The 27,245-nt window shown below is 41.4% G+C and overlaps 1 protein-coding gene across 4 annotated transcripts in view; it reads right to left on the reverse strand.

Moving 5' to 3' along the window:
• DNM1 (dynamin 1) overlaps positions 1-27,245 on the reverse strand; it is a 130,070-nt gene that overhangs the window by 96,815 nt on the left and 6,010 nt on the right. For all 4 annotated transcript variants that reach the window (XR_011559693.1, XM_070758794.1, XM_070758795.1 and 1 more), the window contains exons 2-5: positions 14,226-14,299; positions 10,360-10,509; positions 6,801-7,004; positions 4,782-4,880 (exon numbers count right to left, since the gene is read on the reverse strand). Coding sequence is in view for 3 of the 4 variants with exons in the window: in XM_070758794.1 (XP_070614895.1) it covers positions 4,782-4,880; positions 6,801-7,004; positions 10,360-10,509; positions 14,226-14,299 (527 nt within the window). In the remaining variant the exon portion in view is untranslated. The remainder of the gene's footprint in view (positions 1-4,781; positions 4,881-6,800; positions 7,005-10,359; positions 10,510-14,225; positions 14,300-27,245) is intronic.

The following is a 27,245-nucleotide window of genomic DNA, read 5'->3' on the forward strand; positions in this document are numbered from 1 at the left end:
ATTTTGCAGAGAACAACGTACTTGCAAAGGAACTGAAAGGGTGTCTTTTTAAGAAAGAAAAGGGAGGAGGGAGGGGCAGCTTGGGGGAGGAAATTTTTTGCAGAGAACAACGTGCTTGCAAAGGAACTGAAAGGGTGTCTTTTTAAGAAAGAAAAGGGAGGAGGGAGGGGCAGCTTGGAGTAGGAAACATTTTGCAGAGAACAACGTGCTTGCAAAGGAACTGAAAGGGTGTCTTTTTAAGAAAGAAAAGGGAGGAGGGAGGGGCAGCTTGGAGTAGGAAACATTTTGCAGAGAACAACGTACTTGCAAAGGAACTGAAAGGGTGTCTTTTTAAGAAAGAAAAGGGAGGAGGGAGGGGCAGCTTGGGGGAGGAAAGATTTTGCAGAGAACAACGTGCTTGCAAAGGAACTGAAACGGTGTCTTTTGAAGAAAGAAAAGGGAGGGGCGCCCCCCTTGCCTTTCTTCCTTCCCACTCACCCTTTAGTCTAGCCTTGCTTCTTCCACCCGCCCCCTTTAGCTGCTCCTCCCTGCCCTCTGTTCACCTCCCTTCTAAAGTTTGGGATTTTCCTGAAGGATTTGCACGCATTATTTGCTTTTACATTGATTCCTATGGGAAACATTGTTTCATCTTAAGAACCTTTCACCTTATGAACCTCCTCCTGGAACCAATTAAGTTCGTATGATGAGGTACCACTGTATTGGGTTTTCTTGTTTTTAGACTTTTTAAATGTACTGTACTATTGTTATTTTAGATTGTAACTATTAGATTTGTCATTATATATTGTTTTTATCATTGCTGTAAGCCGCCCCAAGTCTACGGAGAGGGGCGACAAACAAATCTAAATAATAATAATAATAATAATAATAATAATAATAATAATAATAAAATGGGTGATAGGAATGATGAGAAAAAACTAGTGGTAATAATAGTGCAGACTTAGCAAATAGTTTGACGGTGTTGAGGGAATTATTTGTTTAGCAGAGTGATGGCGTTCGGGGAAAAACTGCCCTTGTGTCTCGTTGTCTTGGTGTGCAGTGATCGATTGTTTCATCTGTTTCTTTACAGGGTTTGCACTTTGGTATTATTATTGTTGTTGTCATCACCATCATCATCTTCTTCTTTGGGACAGTACCAAGTTTGTTTAATCCAATAAATCAGAATTAATCAGGTACTAAGGTTCTATGAACCCTAGGAGTAGGAAGGTTGGGCAGAAAAGGGGAGTATTTGAAACTGGAATTTGAGGCCACACAATTGTGTGTATTTCCCCTCTTTAACAATGGACAGGAAGCCATTCAGGAAATTCTGCTATATTCCCTCAACTTTAATTCTATCAGGGAAAATGGTTTTTTTCCTTCCTCAAAACAACAGGATGCTACTCAAAGAATTCCCCGATTCTTGGAAATAGACGGTGTAGAAGAACCGAGATATCTAAGAAGAAAGGGCTTTCATACGTATAGAGCTAGAGAGAGATAAGAGCTAAGTGGAAAGGAATTTGACAAGCTTTGCTGGAGTAAATTCTCCATGGAATATGGGCGGTCTAATTTTTACAAGCTGGAATTATCGGTTTTGAGAGGACGAATCGCAACAGAAAGTTTTCTGCAAGATTTGGCAGAGAAATGAAGAGAGGTTCCTTCAGGATTCGAATCAAATGTTTTAAATCAGATCATCCCAATAAAAGAATATTTTTGTGATATTCCTAACCAACTTTAATGATAACATGGGCTTAAAACCCCACTTTTTTCCCCTCCAACTTTTGTTTAGTGACTGTTTGAATGGCACTGAGGAAAGGGACTTAGGATGGTTTAAGCAAACCTTGTAATGTATTTATAGAATTATGTTAATTTAGGTATAAACATGAATAGATCATCAATAAAAATTACCATATGATAACCCTAGAGGTGTAAATGTATATTCTGAATGTCATTGTATTGTTTTGTTTTGTTTATTGCTTGTATGTTATTGTATGTTATTTTTTAATGTAAATAACTAAATTAAAAAATGTGGTATTTCATATATGATCAAAAATTCAGAGCCTTGCCAAATGACTTTTTAATTTTATAATTTTTATTTTATTTTATTTTATTTTATTTTATTTTATTTTATTTTATTTTATTTTATTTTATTTTATTTTATTTTATTTTATTTATTTTATTATTATTTTTTATTTTATTTTATTTTATTTTATTTTTTATTTTATTTTATTTTACTTTACTTTACTTTATTTTATTTATTTTTTATTTTATCTTATTTGTTTGTTTGTTTGTTTTGTCCAATACAGAATAATACAAAATGAAGTTTATAGAGGATATAGTAGAGAAGAAATATGAGATATAGGAGAGACTATAGGACAGGGGACGGAAGGCACTCTAGTGCGCTTATGTACGCCCCTTACTGACCTCTTAGGAATCTGGAGAGGTCAACCGTGGATAGTCTAAGGGTAAAATGTTGGGGGTTAGGGGATAATACTACAGAGTCCAGTAATGAGTTCCACGCTTCGACAACCCGATTACTAAAGTCATATTTTTTACAGTCAAGTTTGGAGCGGTTAATATTAAGCTTGAATCTGTTGTGTGCTCTTGTGTTGTTGTGGTTGAAGCTGAAGTAGTCTTTGACAGGCAGCACATTGCAGCATACGATCTTGTGGGTAATACTTAGATCATGTTTAAGATGTTGTAGTTCTAAGCTTTCAAGACCCAGGATTATAAGTCTAGTTTCATAGGGTATTCTGTTTCGAATGGAGGAATGAAGGGCTCTTCTGGTGAAGTATCTTTGAACATTTTCAAGGGTGTTAATGTCTGAGATGCAATATGGGATCCAAACAGATGAGCTGTATTCGAGGATGGGTCTGACGAAAGTTTTGTAAGCTCTGGTAAGTAGTGTGAGATTTCCAGAGCAGAAGCTATGTAGGATTAGATTAACAACTCTTGAGGCCTTCTTAGCGATGTTGTTGCAGTGGGCTTTGGCACTTAGATCTTTAGTTATTAGTATTCCGAGGTCCTTGACCAAGTGGGGATTATCTGTGATAATTTGTTTATTCAGTTTGTATTTGAAGTTCTGATTCTTTTTGCCGATGTGTAGGACAGAGCATTTGCTGGTTGAGATTTGGAGTTGCCATGTGTTGGACCAGTCAGAAACTGAGACTAGGTCTTTTTGTAGAGTAGTTGTGTTATCAGTGGTGTTGAAGATTTTTACATCGTATTTGTATTTATTACTTGTATTTATGACAGTTGCAGGGTTCTTGGGTCACGTGATCTTCTTTTGTGACCTTCTGACACGCCAAGCCAAGTCACAAGGAAAGCCATTTTTGCCCTCCCCACATTCCTAGAAAGGCTCCGAAGTCTGAGGAGAGCAAAAAACTGGAACTTCCGGTTCAACCGGAAGTCAGCAAATAGAACCTTTCAGCCTATGGAGGACCTCCAGGGCACTGGAGGTTATTTTCACCCTCCCCACATTCCTAGAAAGGCTCTAAAGTTTGAGCAGAGCAAAAAACATCTGGAGGACCTCCAGGGCAGTGAAGAAGGCTATTTTTGCCCTCCCCACCTTCCTAGAAAGGCTCTGAAGTCTGGGAGAGCAAAAAACCCGGAACTTCCGGTTCAACTGGAACTTGGCAAATGGGCCATTTTCTGCCTCTACAGGGCCTGTTGGGTGGGGGGAGGATATTTTTCACCCTCCACAAGCTCCTAGAAAGACTCTGAAGCCTGAGGAGAGCAAAAAATGGGCCTGGGGTGGGGTGGGGAATCATGTGCGCATGTGCATGGAGGCCGCATGGAATTATGGGTGTGGGTGGGCACATATTATAAGCAGCGTTCAACTTACGGCCACAACGGAACCCAACATTTATGTCACTAAGTGAGACATTTGCCCCCTTTTGTTGTGGTGAGCTCTGGCCCAGCTCCTGCCCCAAGGACTGTGGATGTGGGGGAGACATCCACATGCTGCAGGCCTGTTTTGCGCCCAGTGGAATCTGCTGATGAAGGCTCCTCTGACCAAGAAGACATGAGTGACAGGCAGGAGGAGAGTGGGGCAGACAGCTCAGAAGGAGATCAATTATCTAGCTCCTCCTTGGATTCAGAACAAGAGTTAATGATATAGCCACGGATGCGGAGAGCGATGCATAGGCAACAACAACTGAGAGATTATTATCAAAGAAAATGAGGCCACCTGTGGTTGGGTGGGGCTGTGATAATTAGTGAGGCTGCTATAAATAGAAGCCTGTAGGTTTGGCCATTGTGGAGGATTATCTGATCCTTGTGTTTCCTGACTGCTTTACTGACTTTGACCTTTTGTGTGCTGATTTTTCCCCGCTTTGAAATTAAACCAGAGCAAAGTGTGTTTCACTTTGTGAAAGAAGAAGGACTGTGAATTGCCTCACAGCTGCAAGCTAAGTATCACAGAACTGATAAGGGACTTGTACAAATTACCAGTTTGTTTGGAGACGAGTGCTCTTTGCTATACCAAAAGAGGGCTTGGTTTAAGTGAATTGTCATTATAAAGAACATTGTTTTTAATTTTCAAACGTGTGTGTGTCTGAAATAGGTACCTCTGAATTGTTGGGAGGAGTCTACCAGAGAGCCTGACAGAACAGAGTGAAAAATGCCCAAACAGGCCAACCGGACGTTTGGAAACGAACTTCCGGTTGGGCTTTTGGGCCGTTTTTCACCATCCCCCAGGTTCAGAAGTGTAGGGTTTCCTGCCTAACCAGGGGGGTTGGGCTAGAAGACCTCCAAGGTCCCTTCCAACTCTGTTGTTATTCTATTCTAAGATAAGAAGAGGACTTTACCTCTCCTCAGCGGAAGCAGCTTGTTCTCCAGAACATCTCGAGCATCAGTTCCTTCATCCATGAGGTCCAACTTGGTGATGACGCCGATGGTACGTTGGCCTGTTAGGTCACAAGCAAGTCAGAGAAGCTTTGAACGACTTAGAAGGGAGTTACGCGTGGGGCATTAAGTGGCGTCATTCCAGCCTAAAGCCTAGACTTTTCCAGGAAGAAGAAAGCCAAGGTCTAGCTATCAGGATCCGCACAACCGCCCACTAGCCCTGATAGTGTTATCAGGTTGGGTCATGAAAGGTCTGCAAGAACACCACCAAGCTCAGAGAACACCAAGGACCCACAATCCTCCCCCTCCTCCTCACCACAAACTCCACTCCCTTTTAGCACTGATGACAATACTTAGCTAAGTAATGAAACATCTGCAAGAAAGCCACCAAGCTCAGAGAGCAGCAAGCACCCACGATCCCTTTCCTCCTCCTCCTCCTCCTCCTCCTACTACTACTCCCCACACTCCACTCCCCACTCCCTTCTAGCACTGATGATATTATTTAGTTGGGTAATGAAATGTCTCCAAGAAAACTGCCAAGCTCAAAGAGCACCAAAGACCCACAATCTTTTTCTTCTTCTTCCTCCTCCTCCTCTTCCTATCCTCCTACTACTACTACTCCGCACACTCCACTCCCCACTCCCTTCTAGCACTGATGATATTATTCAGTTGGGTAATGAAATGTCTCCAGGAAAACTGCCAAGTTCAAAGAACACCAAAGACCCACAATCCTTTTCTTCTTCCTCCTCCTCTTCCTCCTACTACTACTACTCCGCACACTCCACTCCCCACTCCCTTCTAGCATTGATGATATTATTCAGTTGGGTAATGAAATGTCTCCAAGAAAACTGCCAAGCTCAAAGAGCACCAAAGATCTACAATCCTTTTCTTCCTCCTCCTCCTCCTCCTCCTCCTCTTCCTCTTCTCCTCCTCCTCCTCCTACTACTACTACTACTCCCCACACTCTACTCCCCACTCCCTTCTAGCACTGATGATATTATTCAGTTGGGTAATGAAACATCTGCAAGAAAACTGCCAAGCTCAAAGAACACCAAAGACCCACAATCTTTCTGTCCTTGTTCTAAGGCGAACACTCAGTATATATATATATAGCTACCTACCTACCTATCATTATCTATCTATCTATCTATCTATCTATCTATCTATCTATCTATCTATCTATCTATCTATCTATCTATCTACTTACCTACCTACCTACCAACCTATCATTATCTATCTATCTATCTATCTATCTATCTATCTATCTATCTATCTATCTATCTATCTCAGCTGTAATTGCACAGTGATTGAAATGCAATATTGCAGGCTCTGCCCACTGCTAGCAGTTTGATCCTGACTGGCTCAAGGTTGACTCAGCCATCCATCCTTCTGAGGTCAGTCAAATGAAGACCCAGATTGTTGGGGGCAAGAGGCTGACTCTGCAAACCACTTAGAGAGGGCTGTAAAGGACTTTGAAGCGATATATAATTGCGAATGCTATTACTATTGCTTCCTTCTTTTCCTTCCTTCTCTCCCTCTCTTCCTTCCTTCCTTCCTTCCTTCCTTCCTTCCCATGTATTGCATGCTAACTCTGCCCACTGCCATCAGTTTGATCCTGAATGGCTCGCGGTCGACTCAGCCTTCCATCCTTCCAAAGTCAGTCAAATGAGGAGCCAGATAATTGGGGTGGGTGGGCAATAGGCTGATTCTGAAAACCCCTTAGAGAGGGCTGGAAAGCACTGTGAAGCAGTATATATGTCTATATGCTATAGTTATTGTCATTTCCCACTCTGAGCTTCAGTTCAAAGGTCACCTTTACATGAGAGGTATACATCCGATAAATTAATAATCCCGAACCCAACTTCTTTTTCTTCCTGTTCCTGGATCGCTTTGCAAACCTTCATAATTCAGGAGGCAAAAAAAATAACCGGTTTGCAGAAACCGACTTGACCCAAGGTCAAAAACCCATGGCTGGTCCTTACCTTGAGGGTCAACTTCTTTGGCGATCTTAAGAGCATCGGAGTTGGCCAGATCGCTGTTGGCGGGAGAGACCGCAAGGAGAAGACAGTTTTCTTTGGTGACAAACTGCATCAACATGTCACGGATCTGGAATTCGATGTCTGCAGGCTGGTCTCCAACTGGAACCTTGGTCATCCCAGGAAGGTCCACCAGAGTCAGACTTAGGACTAAGGAAAGAAGAGGAAGAGTGTTGTGACTTGTCATACACCGGCCCCTTCAGCAGAGGAGGAGGAGGCTTGGGTGTCAGGGCCAACATCAAGGCAACGTGAGAGCTCCGAGGGGGGAGAAGGAATAGAAATAGAACTGGCAGAGAGAGAGAGAAGAGAGAGAGAGAGAGAGAGACTGGTCGATCCATCAGCCCATAGATATAGATAGATAGATAGATAGATAGATAGATAGATAGATAGATAGATAGATAGGAGAGAGAGAGAGAGAGACTGGTTGATCCATCATCCCTTAGATAGATAGATAGATAGATAGATAGATAGATAGATAGATAGATAGATAGATAGATAGATAGATAGAGAGAGAAGAGAGAGAGAGAGAGACTGGTCGATCCATCAGCCGATAGATAGATAGATAGATAGATAGATAGATAGATAGATAGATAGATAGATAGATAGATAGATAAGAGAGAGAGAGACTGGTTGATCTATCATCCCATAGATAGATAGATAGATAGATAGATAGATAGATAGATAGATAGATAGATAGATAGAGAAGAGAGAGAGAGAGAGAGAGACTGGTTGATCCATCATCCCTTAGATAGATAGATAGAGAGAGAGAGAGAGAGAGAGAGAGAGTGAGAGAGAGAGAGAGAGACAGGGATCCATCATCCCTTAGATCAAGAGTCAACAGCCCCCAGGTCTGGACATGGCTGATGATGAACAGGAGGAATAGCTGGGTCCTGTGCCTGACACTCAGATGTGCAAAAGGAAGAGGAGAGCAGTGGAAATCTAGGGACTGGTCCTTGGGACACAAGAGCCATTGCTGTTAGAGAAGTCCCACCCTGGGGATAAAAGGCAGGGGATGGAGATGAATAGGTGTGGCAGATAACTATTCATCTCCCTGCCAGAGAGGCTTGTTAGCCTGTGGAGGGAGGGAGAGAGAGAGACAGAGACAGAGAGACGGAGACAGAGGCGGAGTCAACAGCCCCAGGTCTGGAAGTGGTTAGTGAAGAACAGGAGGAACTGCTGTGTCCTGTGCCTGACACTCAGATGCACAGAAGGCAGAGGAGAGGAGAGCAGTGGAAATCTAGGGGCTGGACCTTACGAAAGAAGAGCAATCACAGCTAGCAAAGCTCCACCTTGGCTCTGGGGATCAAAGGCAGAGGGTGAAGTTGAATAGGTTTGGCAGATAACTATTCATCTTCCGGCCAGCTGGCCTTGTTAGCTTGAGATAAACTTTTAACCGGGTCTTCCTATTAAGGGAATCTCTGAGTTTACGTCAGTGGGTTGGTCATGTTTTGGGAGATGGGTCAGACCAAAGAGATCCGAGACTCAGAAGGATTCATGGATGGGGAGCCATGGGGAGCGACCTCGAGTATGAGAGCTGAAGATTTTAAAAATTAAGGCTTTGTATATAGAAATATGTGGCCATTGCATGAACTTTCCTTTTGAGATTGATTATTATTATTTTATTATTATATTTTATTGGTTTTTTCAAAGTAACGAACACAACAAACAAAACATATAACATTTAATGGAGCTACAGTCGCTCCACTCAAAATAGAAGTCTTCATATGAAAGTAAAAAGTTTATCTATAAAATACATGTTGTTATATAGAATAAAAATGTCAATCTAAATATAAATCTAAGTCTGTATCAAAATTTATAAAGGTATATATGAAAAAGAAAGTTTTTATGAAAAAACAAAGAGAAAAAAAAAGAAAAGAAAAGGATTTATATTTATACTACTAATTACCATCTTATACAATTCTAATACTAAATTCAAATATGCAAAATAGTATAGCAACACGCTTATTATTCCTTGTTTCCCACCAAATATATACTTTCTGCCAGATATCGTAAAATTCTGATTCTTCTTGATTATTTAAGAGATTGATTAAAAGTGACCTTTGTAACAAAAAAGCAGAAAAGTAAATACTGTAGTTAAATATTGTAGAAACTTGGAAAAGATGCCACAAATGCACTAAACTACTAAGCTACTATGTAATACACTAAAAAAGATACCACAAATAGATTAAACTACTATTGTTTGGGTTTCATCTTAAGAGACAGAAAACCTGTACATAGCTTTTATATAGGGATAAGGGGAAAGGCACATATTGGGAAATGAATTTAGTCTGTCGGATTAGCTGGTGTACCTGGGAGGGGTCTGTGTTAGGGTATAACTAACCTAGATTTTGTTTCTGTAAGTGTGCACCCCAAGGGGGGGTTACCGCGCTTTGCAAACCGCTTGGGACAGTAGAGAGATTACTATGCACAAATAAACCCTGTTTCTTCTCCGAAGCCTTCTTTGTCTGATTATTTCTTTTTAGGAATTTCTGCAAACAAGTAGAAAAACTTGCTATCAAGGTGGGAGGGGGAATTAAGAATTAAAAAGGTCAACACCAAGACAGCCCTGTAATGATAAACTTCAATGGTAGATTCCTTTGCCATTAGAATAGAATAGAATAGAATAGAATAGAATAGAATTTTTATTGGCCAAGTGTGATTGGACACACAAGGAATTTGTCTTTGTGCATATGCTCTCAACGTACATAAAAGAAAATATACATTTGTCAAGAATCATGTGGTACAACACTTAATGATTGTCATAGGGGTCAAATAAGCAATGAAGGAGCAATATTAATAAAAATCTTAGGGTATACGCAACAAGTTACAGTCAAACAGTCAACATGGGAGGAAATGGGTGAAAGGAATGATGAGAAAAACTAGTAGAATAGAAGTGCAGATTCAGTAGAAAGTCTGACAGTGTTGAGGGAAATATTTGTTTAGTAGAGTGATGGCGTTCGGGGAAAAACTGTTCTTGTGTCTAGTTGTCTTGGTGCGCAGTGCTCTGTAGCGACGTTTTGAGGGTAGGAGTTGAAACAATTTGTGTCCAGGATGTGAGGGGTCAGTAAATATTTTACCCGCCCTCTTTTTGACTCGTGCAGTATACATGTCCTCAATGGAAGGCAGGTTGGCAGCCATTGTTTTTTCATTAAGTTTTTTTTCCATCTTAACTATGTATTCTCAAAATCTGAGAGCTGCCCGCCATCACTCAAAAGAGCTGGCGTGGCGCAGTGGTTAGAGTGCAGCACTGCAGGAAACTTCAGTTAACTGCAAGCTGTAGTTCAGCAGTTCAAATCTCACCACCGGCTCCAGGTTGACTCAGCCTTCCGTCCTTCTGAGGTGGGTCAAATGAGGACCCAGATTGTTGGGGGCAAATATGCCGGTTCTGTAAACCACTTAGAGAGGGCTATAAAAGCTCTCCGAAGCGGACTATAAGTCTAAATGCTACTGCAAAAATGGGATTGTGGAGTTCCACTCCTCGCTCTTGATGCGCTCCACAACTTACCATTTGGGGAATAAACTCGCAGGTTGATCGGGACGGAGGAGATGCCCTTGTTGGACCCGGTGACTCTGTCGGTCTCGCCTTCGATCTCGAGGCGTATCTCCTCAAAGTCCGTGAACTTCTTCCCTTTGCAGTGTAGGAATTCGCCATATTCTACAACAAGAAGGACCAAGTTAGAAGACGATTAAGGAGACGAGTCAGGGAGAAGACAACAGAAAGGGGCAACTGAGATTAACAGAGTTGGAAGGGACCTTGTGGGTCATCTAGTTCAGTGATTTTCAACATTTCTTGAGCCGCGGCACATTTTTTACATTTACAAAACCCTGGGGCACATTGAGCGGGGGGGGGGGGGCTGCCAAAAAAAGTTTGGACAAAAAAATTCTCTATCTCTCTCTCTTCCTCTCTTTCGCTCTATTTCTCTCTCCCTCTTTCTCCATCTTTCTTTCTCTCTCTCTCCATCCCTCTTTCTTTCTCTTCCTTCCTTCCTCTCTTTTTTGCTCTCTTTCTCTCTCCCTTCCTCCCTCCCTCTATGTCTTTCTCTCTCTCTCCTTCCCTCCCTCTCTTTTTCTTTCTCTCTGTTGCTTTCTCTCTCTCTTTCTCTCTCTCTTTCTCTCTTGCTTTCTTTTTCTTGTTCTCTTTCTCTCTCTCTCTCTCTCTCTTGCTTTCTCTCTCTTGTTCTCTTTCTCGCTCGCTCACTCTTTCTCTCTCTTTCTTTCTTTCTTTCTCTCTCTTCCTTTCTTTCTCTCTCTGAGCTTCGCGGCACACCTGACCATGTCTCGCGGCACACTAGTGTGCCTCGGCACACTGGTTGAAAAACACTGATCTAGTTTACCCTCCCCAAGCCCAATTGGGGGATTCTGGGAGTTGAAGTCCAAATATCTTCAAGTTGCTAAGGTTGGAAAACACTGGCGTAGGGTATTGTGAGTAGAGGAGTGGAGGACTATTCTCGTCAAGTATCAGTGGATACTTTCTAATGTATTTAGGTCCGAAATGGAGTGTGGTCTACTCCAACACTGCCACTCAAGCAGGAAACCCTACACCATTTCTGACAGATGCCAGTCCAGTCTTTTCTTGAAAGTCTCCAGTGATGAAGCTCCCACAACTTCTGAAGGCAACTTCTGCTCCATGGGTTGATTGTTCCCACGGTCAGAAAATTCCTCCTTATTTCCAGGCTGAATCTCTCCTTGATCAATTTCCATCCATTATTCCTAGTTTGGCCTTCAGGTGCTTTAGAAAATAGCTTGACCCACCCTCCTTTCTATGGCAGCCCCTCAAGTATGGGAAGACCCTGTCTCCCCTGGTCCTTCTCTTCCCTAGACTAGCCATGCCCAGTTCCTGCCACTGTTCATTGCATCTTTTAACCTGCAGTCTCCTGTATCAAGGTTCCTGGTAACTAAACCAGAATCCGAGTCAAAGTGCTCCTCAATTTATTGCTGGAGCCATCCTGGCACCTGCACTGGGAAGCCTGAATCCGAGTTTCCCACCCAGTTGAACGTTTACATCCCTTGTGTTGTGGTTGGCTCTGGCGCAGCTTGGGGCAGGAGCTGGGCCAGAGCTAACCATAACATTGGGAAAGACGTAAGGATCGACAGCCCTCTGGGATTATCTCCCCCACCCCATTTTCTCCTCCTTGTGGTCAAAGCAAATTGATTTTGAGTAACACTGGAGGAAGATTACACATTAGGTTCTAGTTTTATTTTTTATTTATTTATTGTCAAGTACGTATTGGTAGTATACATAGATATAACATTGTTTATATGCCTGAGATGGGTACTAATAAGAGGAAAACATTAGAACAGGGACAGAAGACACGCTGGTGCACTTATGCACACCCCTTACTGACCTCTTAGGAATCGGATGAGGTCAACAATGGATAGTCTAAGGGTAAAGTTTTGGAGTTTCGGTGATGATACTACAGAGTCAGGTAGTGAGTTCCAGGCATCAACCAGTGTTCCCTCTAATTTTTTGGGGGGGTGGGCGGAAAAGTATAGTGTCTGAGCGGCAGTTCCTTTGGGACTGGGCGGCACAGAAATAATAAATAAACAAACAAACAAACAAAAAACCCACCCTGTTTTGCCTCAGAGAATTTCAAAATAAAATACTGTACTGTGTGTCTATAACAGTGAGCTCATAATAGGGCAACTCTATCAATATCAAAATGCCACTTAAATAGTTGAGCTAGTTTCAAACTAGATTTTTATTTTCTTTCTCTCTTCCTTACTCCCATTCTTTTTCTTTCTCTTTTCCTTCCTCTCTTTTTTCTATCTGTTTCTCTCTCTTCCTCTCTCTCTCCTTCCCTCTCACTCTTTCCCTCTCGGCTTCTGGGCAGGTTTGGAAAACTCTGAGTTGATGATGATTTTTAAGTGAGCGATTGCTCACTGCTCAGCTTAGAGAGAACTATGGCATCAACTATTCGGTTACTAAAGTCGTATTTTCTACAGTTGAGTTTGGAGTGGTTTACTTTGAGTTTGTATCTGTTGAGTACTCGTGTGTTGTTGTGGTTGAAGCTGAAGTAGTCGTTGACGGGAAGGACGTTGTAGCATATGATTTTTTGAGCTATGCTTAGGTCGTGTTTAAGGCGATGTAGTTCTAAGCTTTCTAAGCCTACGAATTCAAGTCTGGTTGCGTAAGATATTCTGTTGCAAGTAGAGGAGTGGAGGGCTCTTCTTGTAAAGTACAGTGGTACCTCTACTTGTAAACTTAATTCATTCCATGACCAGGTTCTTAAGTAGAAACGTTTGTAAGAAGAAGCAATTATTCCCATAGGAATCAATGTAAAAGCAAATAATGTGTGCGATTGGGGAAACCACAGGGAGGGTGGAGGCCCTGTTTCCTCACAGGAGATTCCTAGAGAGGCCCCATGGAGGCTTCTCCCTGTCTTTTCCGGCCCTCTTTCCTCCCAGGAAATTCCCAGAGAGGCCCCACGGAGGCTTCTCCCTGCCTTTTCCAGTTACAGTTTCGGAGGCTTGGGTTTGTAAGTGAAAAATGGTTCTTGAAAAGAGGCAAAAAAAATCTTGAACACCCAGTTCTTATCCAGAAAAGTTCGTAAGTAGAGGCCTTCTTAGGTAGAGGTACCACAGTATCTCTGGACACTTTCTAATGTATTTATATCCAAAATGTGGTGTGGGTTAGAGCAGTGTTTTTCAACCAGTGTGCCGTGGCACACTAGTGTGCCGCAAGACATGGTCAGGTGTGCCGCGAAGCTCAGAGAGAAAGAAAGCAAGAGAGAGAGAAAGAAAGAGAGAAAGAAAGAAAGCAAGAGAGAGAGAGAAAGAAAGCAAGAGAGAGAAAGAGCGAGAGAGAAAGAGAACAAGAGAGAGAAAGAAAGAAAGAAAGAAAGAAAGAGAGAGATAGAGAACTAGAGAAAGAAAGAGAGAGAGCAAGAGAGAGAGAAAAAGAGAGGGAGGGAAGGAGAGAGAGAGAAAGACATAGAGGGAGGGAGGGAGGGAGGGAGAAAGAGACCAAAAAAGAGAGGAAGGAAGGAAGAGAAAGAAAGAGGGATGGAGAGAGAGAGGGAGGGAGAAAGAAATAGAGTGAAAGGGAGGAAGAGAGAGAGATAATTTTTTGTCCAAACTTTTTTTAGTGCCCCCCCCCCCCGCCACTCAATGTGCCCCAGGGTTTCGTAAATGTAAAAAATGTGCCGCGGCTCAAAAAAGGTTGAAAATCACTGGGTTAGAGAGATGAGCTGTATTCAAGGATTGGTCTGGCGAAAGTTTTGCATGCTCTGCTTAGTAGTGCTAGTAGTGCTAGTACTAGTAGTACTACTAGTAGTAATAGTGCTAGTAGTTCGTAGTGTCTTCTCTCCCACTCTGGACTTGAATTTGTGTGTGTCATGACAAAGAAAGAGGATTAAAAACGAATTCACATACCAGTCGTGGAATTAACCAGCTGCAGAACCAAGGGGCGTCGGGTCACAATTCCTGATCCACGGGGTAGAAAGTCCCTAAAATTAAAAGAAAAGATTAAAAAAAAACCATGCTCAGGGATTCTTCCTTTCCGTTCTTTGTATTTCAACTGGGGGCTCAACTCAGCCTGCTCCCCCCCCCCCCGCAAACTGCAAAGCTTTCTAGATACTGCAGTTGGGGTGGGGGCTTCTACTCCCATCTTCCTAAGCCCTTCCACCAAGCGGTTTCTTCCTTCCTTCCATCGCCCTGGGAGGGATCGCCAGTTTCCATGGCAACCAGGCGAGAGGATGTTTATGCTAGCTACAACCACTGCAGTGGCCAGTGCGAGAAAGGGTGGGTGGGTGGGTGGATGCATGGGTGAGAGGGAGTGAGGGATAGATGGATGGATGAGAAAAGAGATGGATGGATGGAAGGAGGGAGAGAGGGAGAGAGGAGAGATGGAGGGAAGGAGGGAGGGATGGAGGAGAGAAGAGATGGATGGATGGAAGGAAAGGAATGGAAGGGAAAGGGAGGAAGAAAGGAAGGGAGGGAGGGAGAGAGTGAGGGAGGAGAGATGGAGGGAGGGAGGGAGAGAGGGATGGATGGATGGATGGGTGGAGGAGAGAAGAGATGGATGGATGGAAGGAAAGGAATGGAAGGGAAAGGGAGGGAGGAAGGAAGGAAGGAAGGAAGGAAGGAAGGAAGGAAGGAAGGAAGGAAGGAGGGAAGGAAGGAAGGAAGGAAGGAAGGAAGGAAAACAGGCTGAAATTGTAAAAGTGTTCACCATAGAACCAATCAGTCTTCAAAGAAGATTCGTTTAAGTAAGTAAGCAGGCAAGAAAGCAAGTAACAAAGGAAGGAAGGAAGGAAGGAAGGAAAGAGGGAGGGAGGGCGGGAAGGTAGGAAGAAAATGAGGTGGAGGGATGGAAGGAAGAGAGAAAGATGGATGGATGGAGGATAGATGGATGGATGGATGGAAAGAAGAAAATAGAAGAGATGTATGTATGTGGGTGGCTGGATGGTGGAAGGAAGGAAGGAAGGAAATAAATGAGAGGAGAAGGATCGATGAATGAATCGATGGATGGATGAATAGATGGGTGGGTGGATTAATGGAAGGAAGGAAGAAAATAAATGAGAGAAGAGATGGCTGGATGGAAGGAGACAAAGAAGAAAAGAGAAGAGATGGATGGATGTGGGTGGGTGGATGGTGGAAGGAAAGAAGGAAAGAAATAAATGAGAGGAGAAGGATCGATGGATGGGTGGGTGGGTGGGTGGACATGAAAGGAAGAAAGGAAATAAATGAGAAGAGATGGCTGGATGGAAGGAGATAAGAGAAGGATGGATGGATGAGTGAGTGGACGGATGAAAGGAACAAAGGAAGGAAGGAAAGAAGGAAGAAAAACAGACTGAAATTCACTAAAAGGGTTCACCACAGACCCAACCAGTCTTAAAAGAAGGTTCATTTTAGGAAGGAAGGAAAGAAGGAAAGAAGGAAAGAAAGAAGGAAAGAAGGAAAGAAGGAAAGAAGGAAAGAAGGAAAGAAGGAAAGAAGGAAAGAAGGAAAGAAGGAAAGAAGGAAAGAAGGAAAGAAGGAAAGAAGGAAAGAAGGAAAGAAGGAAAGAAGGAAAGAAGGAAAGAAGGAAAGAAGGAAAGAAGGAAAGAAGGAAAGAAGGAAAGAAGGAAAGAAGGAAAGAAGGAAAGAAGGAGCCATGTGGCCTTCAATGCCCACAAATCCCCCAACCAGCCATTGCAACGGGATGCATTCATGTGCCACTTGTAAACCAGCTGAGAACAGGGAAGGCTTCGACCCCCAAACCAGCCCTCGCAAAGCCCACCAATCTCAGTTCATTTCCGATGGAATAAGGTGTGTAACCCCAGTGCAGGATGACATTTTGCCGTCAGCCTCTGCGCATATGTGCTCACGGGCAACGCAGCTGACTGTGACTCACCAGAACTCTGGGATCGTCACGACTGAGAGCATTTTGGCGCATGACACCGAGACCAGGAGGAGGAGGAGGAGGGAGGGGGGAATATCGCCCTCCGTGGAGGCCTCGGGAAACCGCCACCCTTCTCAAGGCTGCTGGGTGCAGAGCGCCTGCGTTTCCCAGGGTAACAACCTTGTAACCAGCGGATGATCTTAATTGCTTCTGAAAAGGAAGCTCGCTGTCTGAGATCACTTCTTGACCTCATTTTGGGTCTCCTTGCTTCGGTAATTTTTTTTTTAAAAAATTTCCTCTCCACACAAAACAACACACAAAAATAACATACTAGTCTCCCTTAATTTTCATATTCAGCAAAAATATGTGACATATATATATATATGTCTGATGATGATGGTGAATGTGATTTCACCGAAACGTCGCATAGACACTCAAAATATTACATGGGCAAAACCCGAACTCAGAACAATCTACATACATATACCCGTGAAAATCTACAAAAACATATATATATATATGTTACAGCAGCACGAAGCTTAAAATACTGGATTTATAGAAGGAAGGCAGCTTAGGTCTTGCAGTGTTCGCCTTAGAACAAGGATAGAAACACCAGCCTGAAGATGATGAGTGGGACCTCATCGAAACGTCGCCAGAAATTTCCAAATCCTACACGGGAAGAAACCCGAATATACCAAGACCTCAAATTCAGCAAAAAAACATGTGACACATACAGATAGAATTGTCGGCTATCAATAAAAATTAACCGCCTTGGAAATGGCCCTGGGCTGGGCCGAGAGGCAAATAAGGAGCTGTGATGTTCCTTCAATACACCAGGGTGATTCGACACAAAAATATGTAACCCTTCCCTGGTGCAGAGCTGAAGGGATTGGATACTGTAGCCTAGAGGATAATTCTCTGCCTTACAAGGCAAAGGTTGCAGGTTCAAGTCCCAAAATGGGTATGGCTAGCTGATGAGGCCAAAATAAGGCCGAAATAGATCTATCCTAGTCTAACTTAATTTTCAAATTCAGCAAAAAAACATGTGACATATATATATGTGTGTGTGTGTGTGTGTGTGTGTGTGTGTATTTCTGTTGAATCACCCTGGTATATTAAAGGAACATCAAAAAAACCAGAAAAAACATATAGCCCCTCCCTGGTACAAAGCTGAAGGGATCAGATCCTGTGGCTTAGAGGTTAATTCTCTGCCTTACAAGGCAGAAGCCCCAGGATCAAATCCCAATAAGGGTATGGCTAGCTGATGAGGCCAGAACAAGGCCGAAATAGCGCTATCCTAGTCTCCCTTAATTTTAAAATCTCAGCAAAAACATGTGATATATATACAGTATATATATCTTGGAGAGATATTATATTATAATATATCTTAGAGAGAGGCAGCAAATAATAATAACAACAACAACAATAATATTCTTATTACAACAAAATCATCTTGAATTAGTAAATCTTATCTATTCCAGATACAATTTTTTTTAAATCCCATCTATTCAATTTTGGTATCACATTTACACCCCCATACTTCATTCTTTCTAATTTTGTCATCCAGCTAGGTCAAAACTGTCCTCTAATTAAATTCACCATTGACGTCCCTTTAAATATTAATAAAAACAACATCTTTAAAAAGTTAAAAATCTAAGCCACGGGGCTTCCTTCCCTCATTGTACATTTCCCACAAAAGACTAAAAAACCCTTGTAAAACCTATTTTATTTCATCACAAGCAGTAATAGGCTGCTGCCCCTATGGGGGGGGGATACAGAGTGGGGTGTTGTGGTTCCGTCTGAGGCCCCTCCGGGAACGGCTGACCTTCTGTCAGTTTCCAGCTCAGAGGGAGAGGCTGAGGAACAGGAGGTGCAGACAGACGAGGAGGAGGAATCCCAGGCTGAAGAAGAGGGAGGACAGCCAGAGTCCCACCAGGGGGAGCTCTCCCCAGCAAGCAGCCTGGATTCCTTAGAGGAAAGTGCACAAGCCATAATTGATCTGCGACAACGAAGAGCTACTCAGAGACGGAATCAATTGGCTAAATACTTTCAGCATTAAAGTGGCAACAGCTGGGTTTGGGTGTGGTGCTCTTGGGAAAGGCTAAAAGGCAGACCCACCCTTCCTGGCTTGTGGAGTTTTATCTTTGAGAGTCGTGGGACCTGACTGTGAACTTTGGCGTCTTGGAATCCTGGTTTGTGCCTTTGACTATTGAAACCTTGGGGAGGGGGTGCCAGCAAGAAGCTTGCTGTATTGTCTGGACATCAGGACCCTGCTGTACCGTATTATATCCTGTCTGTTGGGAAGAACAGGTTTTCCTCTGTGCTTATTTTTTCCAGTTATAAAATACTTTTGGCTTTTACCAGAGTGTCTGGCTGTTTTTTCCAGTTGGTGTTGAGGTCTGGGGGAACCCAGACAGAACAGTGGGGGTGGTAAGTTTATGCACTATTTATTGGATACTTAATAGTTTTTTTATTGTCCTGCCTTCTCTAGTATCTTAGTATGATCCTTAATTACATTTAGAATAGGAAATAATTAAATAGTATGTTTTTACCCATAAATGCTTTAATCGTTTTAATCATGATCTAGAACTGAACTTTTATAGCAATTAAAGACAATTGAGCTACTTGCCTAAACTGTTATCATCCCGAACCTTGTGAGTTCACTACAAAAGCTTAAAATGTGACTGCGCTCCCCAACAAATGACACTGTCTATCATTTGTCCTTTTTTGTGGCTATTCAAATAATGTGACTTAATCCAATGAAAAAGAGTCCAAGCACCTATTTGAAAACTTATCTTGGCCGATAAGCCACTCCCACCCAGTTACACGACCTTTAAGCCACTCCCACCTGGTCACATGATTGTCAAGCCACTCCTACCTGCTCACGTGACCATCAAGCCACACCCACAAAATAAGCCATGCCTGCAGCATGGCAGTAAAAAGTTTGCTAGTTCATCACTGATCATAAGTATTAAAAACAAAACAAAAACAAATCTAAACAAATACAACCTTATAGGTTTACTTATTGTAATCCCATTACAGTATTTATATTTCATATATATTTTGGGTCTCCTTGCTTGGTGGCCTCCTATTATTCCCTTCAGACTATACAGTTTGAGTTCATGAAGTCTTTCCTGATAAGTTTTATGCTTAAGACCTTCCACCATTTTTGTAGCCCGTCTTTGGACCCGTTTAATTATATTATTGGTTTTAAAGAATATATTTGAAAATTATTTTTTTTTTTTTAAAAGGATGCATGTCCTTTATTCTGTCTACGTTCCCATTTGTTTGTTTTCTCCCTGGCTTCTCGTAGAACAGTAGTTCTCAACCTTTCTAATGCCGCAACACTTTCATACAGTTCCTCCTGTTGTGGTGACTCCCAACCATAGGTCTAGCGCCAATTCTCCCAAAAGAGCTTTGAGCTGATTGGGAGGAAGGTCAGAGGGACACCCCTTAATGTAAACGCCTGATTGGTCGGATTGTAAAAATACATCCCGAGACTTTAGTTCCTAACACCAGAGGAAATTTGTCTTTTCCCATGGTCTTAGGCGACCCCCGTGAAATGGTCATTCCACCCCAAAAGGGGTCCTGACCCCCAGGTTGAGAACCATAGGGGAAAGGAAGGCATCCAAAGGGCCCCTCCCTCAAAATAGAAAAAAAGGTAGAAAATCTGGAAATTGGGAGACTGGCGTTGCAACCTTGTTATAACACAACACAGCGGTTTGTAGAATATTTTGCAGATGAAAAAAAAAATTCAGAACAGCAAAGCCCTGGCTAATATCACCTTGCTTTTCTTTCATTTTTTTTCTCTTCCAAGAGCTGTGGAACTCCTTGCCACAGGAGGTTCCTCTTTAGCCCTTCTTTCAGACACCGGCATTTAAAACATGCTAAATTGTAGCTGATGAGATGTTTCCAATTTCTCTTTTCTCCTCCTACCCTTTCCTTTTGTTATACATTTTATATTTTCTGAATGATGCATTTCATTATCATTTATCCTTTTTTTTGCTATCCCTCGCTGCTTTCAGCACCATTTTGGAGTGGAAAGCTGGAGGTATGATTTCAATAAGCCAAAGGCATCCTTGGAGAAATTGTGCAAAATTGAGGATTTTGGGTGAACCTGCCCTGAGAGTCAAAGTGTTAGGATTTAAAAACCAGCTTTTAAGGTTTAGTGTAATTAAACCTGGGTTTGGGTTGTTTCCATCATAATTAACCATAAATTAACTTAGCCATCCCCAGCATTGGCCTCAAGATGGGTTCATTTATATATCTTTTAAAACTAAATAAAGAGTAAATGAGAGGTTTTATAACAGTGGCACTCAGCTCTCTGCCTTTAATTCTAGCCCTGGTTTCCTCTAGCTACAAATTTGCACTTGTTGTTTTCTAAGATCTGATTGCGAAACTCCGCTTCCCATAAGACACTACAGCACGAGAGAGCTGAAAGACATATAAACAGGGATCGAGGCTCCCCATTCATATTTGCATCGAATAGACGTCCTCAGTATTAAAACCAGCCAGGGAAACTTTGCTTTTTTATCCTCCTGATTCAATTTAAAATTTAATATTGTAAATGGCAGGCAAGGGGACAATATTCCATGTATGTATGTATGTATGTATATATCCTGTTTCTCCCCCCCCCCCAAAATAAGACCTCCCCTGATAATAAGCCCAATTGGGCTTTTGAGTGCATTGCCATAAGGTGAAGTGCTTATTTCAGGGTTCAAAAAAATCTATCTATCTATCTATCTATCTATCTATCTATCTATCTATCTATCTATCTATCTTCCATCTATCTGTCTGTCTGTCTGCTATTTATCTATCTATCATCTCTCTCTCTCTATTTCTATCATCTATCTAAGGTACATCTACATTTATCTATCTATCTACCTATCTATCTATCTATCTATCTATCTATCTATCTATCTATCTATCTATCTACCTATCGTCTATCATCTGTATATCCACCTACCTACCTACCTACCTACCTATCTATCTATCATCTATCTAAGCTACATCCACATCTGACTGTCTGTCTGTCTTTCGTCTATCATCTGTATATCTACCTACCTATCTATCGTCTATAATCTGTATATCTACCTACCTACCTATCTATCGTCTATCATCTGTATATCTACCTACCTACCTACCTACCGATCTATCTATCGTCTATCATCTGTATATCTACAAACCTACCTATCTATCATCTATCATCTGTATATCTACCTACCTACCTACCTATCTAGCCATCCATCCATCTATCTATTTTTCTATCTAACATCTATCATCTATCTAGTCTATCCCCCCCTCTCTCATCTCTCTCTTTCTCTCTCTCTCCCCCCCCCATTTTCCACAAAATAAGACAACCCCTGATAATAAGCCCAATCGGGTATGGCAATAAGTCCAAGCGCTTATTTCAGAATTCAAAAAAGGGTCTTATTTTCTGGGTAACACGGTATATATCTCTATCTCTATCTCTATCTCTATCTCTGTGTCTCTATCTTTCTATATCTTTATCTCTATCTCTATCTCTATCTACAGTATATTTATATATATGCATACATACATACACAGAAATATACCATATACATATACAGTACACATATAAATATATATATATATATATACAAATTCTTTAATCCATTCATTTAAAGGAAGGAAGCAAAACTTTGGCTGAACCCCACAAATGTGATCCTTTGCATTTTCTCCAAAGGATCATTTTCCAAAGTGGTTGGGGGTCCAATTGTATCCTCTCCCCTAGACTCAATTCTGGACTTGCCAAAAAGCCGGCCCTCTCACACACTCACACCCAACAGGGTTGTTTTAAAATACAAATCAGTCCTCAAAGACTGCCATTTTGTCCTTCTGAAAGCATCACCGCCTAGAAAAATTGATATCAACCCAAGTTCAGCCAGCAAACAAAGGCAAATTAAATTCCTAAGGGATGTCCTCCAGATGTTTTAAAATACGTCTCCCTGTCACAATCGTCCTCTTTGATGCTTCTCCCTGACATACTGGGTAGTCCTCAGCCTACGACAGCAAGCGAAGCCCAATGTTTCCGTCACTAAGTGAGACATTTGTTAAGTGAGCTTTACCTTCTTTGGACACCGCTATTAAGTAAATCACTCTGGGAGTTAAATTAGATATACAGTTGTTAAGCGAATCTGGAATCCCTATTGCCTTTGCTTGTGGAAAGGAGAAAAAATCATGTGACTTCCATCATAAGTCTTTGAGTCTTCAGAGAGGGGCGGCATACAAATCTAATTAATAATAATAATAATAATAATAATAATAATAATAATAATAATAATAAATATGAATCGGTTGCCAGGCATCTGAATTCTGATCACGGACCATTCGGGATAGAAACATATAAGATTGAGGGCAGAAAAAGACCCCATGGTCCATCTAGTCTGCCCTTATACTATTTCCTGTATTTTATCTTAGGATGGATCTATGTTTATCCCAGGCATGTTTAAACTCAGTTACTATGGATTTACCAACCACGTCTGCTAGAAGTTTGTTCCAAGCATCTACGACTCTTTCAGTCAAATAAGATTTTCTCACGTTGCTTCTGATCTTTCCCCCAACTAACCTCAGATTGTGCCCCCTTGTTCTTGTGTTCACTTTCCTATTAAAAACACTTCCCTCCTGAACCTTATTTAACCCTTTCACATATTTAAATGTTTTGATCATGTCCCCCCTTTCCTTTCTGTCCTCCAGACTAGACAGATTGAGTTCATGAAGTCTTTCCTGATAGGTTTTATGCTTAAGACCTTCCACCATTCTTGTAGCCCGTCTTTGGACCCTTTCAATTTTATCAATATCTTTTTGTGGGTGAGGTCTCCAGAACTGAGCACAGTCTTCCAAATGGGATCTCACCAGCGTCCATACAGCGGGATTACAATCTCCCTCTTCCTGCTTGTTATACCTCTAGCTATGCAGCCAAGCATTTTACTCGCTTTCCCTACTGCTTGACCGCATTGTTCACCCATTTTGGGACGGATGATGCTGCAACAGTCGTAAGTGTGAAAAATGGCCGTAAGTTGATTTTTTCCCAGTGCCGTTGAAACATTAAATGAATTGCTGTAAATTGAAGACTAGCTCTATGTTATACATTTCGGAGAAAATTTGCTGGCTTAAAAGGGGTAAATCAAATCCAAAAACATCCAGCAAGGAAACTGAGGCACCCATCAAGTCAAAAGTGGAACAAGGGGAGTCACATACGATCTGGACAAACCGAGGCATCCAATTCAGACGGTGGGAGCTGTAAGGCTTGTGAGAAAACAGGAAATGTCACGTGTGATTGTGATTCTTCCCAAAGGAGCCCAGGGTAATTTACAGGAGAAATGAGAAAAACAGACTGAAATTCAATAATGTGATACCAAGAGAATGGATTGTCAGCCTTCCATTCGAACTGGGAAGGGAGGGAGGGAGGGAAGGAAGGAAGGAAGGAAGGAAGGAAGGAAGGAAGGAAGGAAGGAAGGAAAGATGGTCCTTTTTCCAATGACTTCTTCCTTCCTCTCTCCTCCCTCCCTCCATCCTCCCTCCCTCCTTTCTTCCTTTCTTCCTTCAACTCTCCCTCCATCCCTTCCTCCTTCCTTCCCTCTCAGAATATTTTCCATATCTTTGTTCCTTCTCTCATCTCTCTGTTTCCTCTCCTTCCTTCCTTCTTCTTCTTTCCTTCCATCCATCCTTCCTTCCACTCCCTCCATCCCTCCTTCTCTCCCTTCCTCCTTCTTAGAATAATTTCCATACCTTCCTTCTCTCATCTCTTTTTCCTCTCCTTCCTCCTTCACTCCCTCCCTCCTTCCTTCTTTCTCGGAACATTTTCCATATCTTCCTTCTCTCATCTCTTTTTCCTTTCCTTCCTTTCTCCCTCACTCCTTCCCTCACTCCTTCTTAGAATATTTTCCATATCTTCCTTCCTTCTCTTATCTCTTTTTCCATTCCTTTCCTCCCTCCCTCCTTCCTTCTTTCTTTCTCACAATATTTTCCATATCTTCCTTCCTTCTCTTATCTCTTTTTCCATTCCTTTCATTCCTCCCTCCTTCCTTCTTTCTCAGAATATCTTCCATATCTTCCTTCCTTCTCTCAATTCTCTTTTTTCCTCTCCCTTCCTTCTTTCCTCACTTATGAAATTTTTCACCAGGCCAAAAACCAGTCGGGAAAAGAATGACCATTCTCCTCACTCACTCCATCCTCTCTACCTCTTTTCTGTTGATGATTACACAATAGCATTTCATCTGGTGGCGGGGATTCAACCCTTCTCTCAATCCTGCCCAAAGAACATCCAATTCATCACGTAAAGAGATAGGAGGAAGAAGAAAAACCAAATGGCTCCCTGGTTCCCCCAGATCCTCGTAACCCCGAAAAGCACTATGGATTTCTGTTATTTGGGTCCACTTGCAAAGCCTCTAGCCAGCACCTCCAAAATCCTGCTTTTAAATTTAAGACGGTTTGCTTCGAAACCAGATCTGCAATTCTTTTTTTCCAAGAACCCCGTTCACATTCTCTTCTTTTAAGAAGGGAGGCAGGAAAAATCTGTGCATCCACATATATTTTCAGACAATCGTCTCCTCGTTTTTCCATTATTTCAACTCACTAATGTATGGGGAAAAAAACACCCAGAAACTAATATTTCAATATCTATCTGTCTTTATATATGAAATTTCCTTATCTGATCATAACACCATAAAATTCCCTACCTCCAACATTTAAAATATATAGGATTGTTGAAGTGGAAAATGAATTTTTTTTGGGGGGGGGGAATAGGAATATTTAATTTTTTTCTCTCTCCACGTACATTCATCAATGCAGTACACCTTCTATTATAGCACAATAAAATACAAATATTATTGTTGGTAAATAGTTCACCCCCCCCCATCCGCATACTATTCTAGTTCTGTCATCCAGTTGAACCAATTGTCATGTAATTAAATTTCATCATTAATATATCTTTAGATATTTAGTAGAAACAATATTTCTACACGTATTAAACACTCAGCCAAAGTTGCCTTCATCCTCTTTTCATAGATTTTATTAAAAGCTAAATACCTCTATGTTACCCATTAATACTAAAATCTAAAAGAAAAAACAAACAAGCAATGAAATGTAATTTAGGATGCTCCTTAAAACGTTTTATACGATATGAGAAGGAAACGGTAGATACTGTATTGTGATTCCTATGCATTGATGCTGTGTTTTTAGTCTATTGTACGGTGGAGAAAAATAAAAATAAATGTATACCCCCTCCCTATATATACACTGCTCAAAAATAATAATAAAGGGAACACTTAAAAAACAGAATACTGTATAAAATTTCAAACTTCTGTGAAATCAAACTGTCCACTTAGGAAGCAACACTGATTGACAGTCAATTTCACAGGCTGTTGTGCAAATGGAATAGTTGTGCAAATGAAATATTCAATGAGAATATTTCATTCATTCAGATCTAGGATGTGTTCTTTGAGTGTTCCCTTTATTTTTTGAGCAGTGTGTGTGTGTGTGTGTGTGTGTGTAACATATTTTTGCTGAATTTGAAAATGAAAGGAGACTAGTATAGATCTATTTCGGCCTTGTTGTGGCCTCATCAGCTAGCCATACCCTTCCTGGGATTTGATCCTGCAGTAAGGGTATAGTTAGCTGATGAGGCCACAACAAGGCCCAAATAGATCTACCGGGTATACTAATCTCCCTTCATTTTCAAATTCAACAAAAATATGTTAAAGATGCAGAATATAATTGGCGGCTATGAAAAAATTAATTAACTGCCTTGGATATGGCCCTGGGTTAAAGGAAGTGTGTGTGTAGATACAGTATATATATATATAGATGCACTGCTCAACCAAATAAAGGGGACACTTAAACAACAGAATATAACTCCAAGTAAATCAAACTTCTGTGAAATCAAACTGTCCACTTAGGAAGCAACACTGATTGACAGTCAATTTCATGCTGTTGGGCACAGTCAACTTTGTACAGAACAAAGTATTCAATGAGAATATGTCATTCATTCAGATCTAGGCGGTGTTCTTTGAGTGTTCCCTTTATCTTATTTGAGCAATGTATATGTAGATTGTTCGGCGTTCAGGTTTTACCCCGTGTAATATTTTGAGTGTCTATGGGATGTTTCGGTGAAATCACATTCACCATCATCAGGCTAAAGTTGTTAGCTTCGTTTATGTACATATATATATGTGTGTGTGTGTGTATATATTATTATATAATATATAATATGGTTGGTAAATCCACAGTCACTGAATGCCTGGGATAAACACATATCCATTGTAAAATAAAATATAGGAAATAGTATAAGGGCAGACTAGATGGACCAGGAGGTCTTTTTCTGCCGTCTATCTTCTATGTTTCTATGAGTCCTTGGAGAAGGGCGGCATACAAATCTAATAAATAATAATAATAATAATAATAATAATAATTATTATTATTATTATTATTATTATTATTATAATATAATTTGAGGAGAGGGTGTCAAAGAAATCCCAGTTCCATTTGGATTGGATTATTTCTTTAGGGGGAAAAATCAGGGGGCATCCCCAAAGCAAATGGGGGCCGGCACAGCCCCCCCACCCCCCCACCCGGAGCTGTACAGCCATCCATCTGCTCAGTCTGACACATAGCCTGCCATTTGCAGAGGCTTCTTCCGGAGGTGGATATGAAGGTCACACAAATAAATTCATTTTGGAGTTTTGCTGACCTTTTTCGGACAAGGGTGGGGGTTGGAAAGGGAATGTCCCAAATTTATTTATTTGTTTGTTAGTTTGTCAAAAAGTGTAGCACGATAATAGGAATGGAATAAACATAAATATAATTCTTTCTTGGCCAAGTGTGATTGGACACACAAGGAATTTGTCTTTGGTGCAGATGCTCTCAGAGTACATAAAAGATAGGATAAGATAGGAAAGGATAGGACAGGACAGGATAGGACAGGACAGGACAGGATAGGATAGAATATAGAGCAGAATAGACTGGACTAGACTAGACTAGACTATAACAGAATAGAATAGAATAGATTAGAGTAGAATAGAATAGAATTTGTTATTGCCTAAGTGTGA

Source organism: Erythrolamprus reginae, chromosome 8, assembly GCF_031021105.1.
Source record: "Erythrolamprus reginae isolate rEryReg1 chromosome 8, rEryReg1.hap1, whole genome shotgun sequence".
NCBI lineage: Eukaryota > Metazoa > Chordata > Lepidosauria > Squamata > Dipsadidae > Erythrolamprus > Erythrolamprus reginae.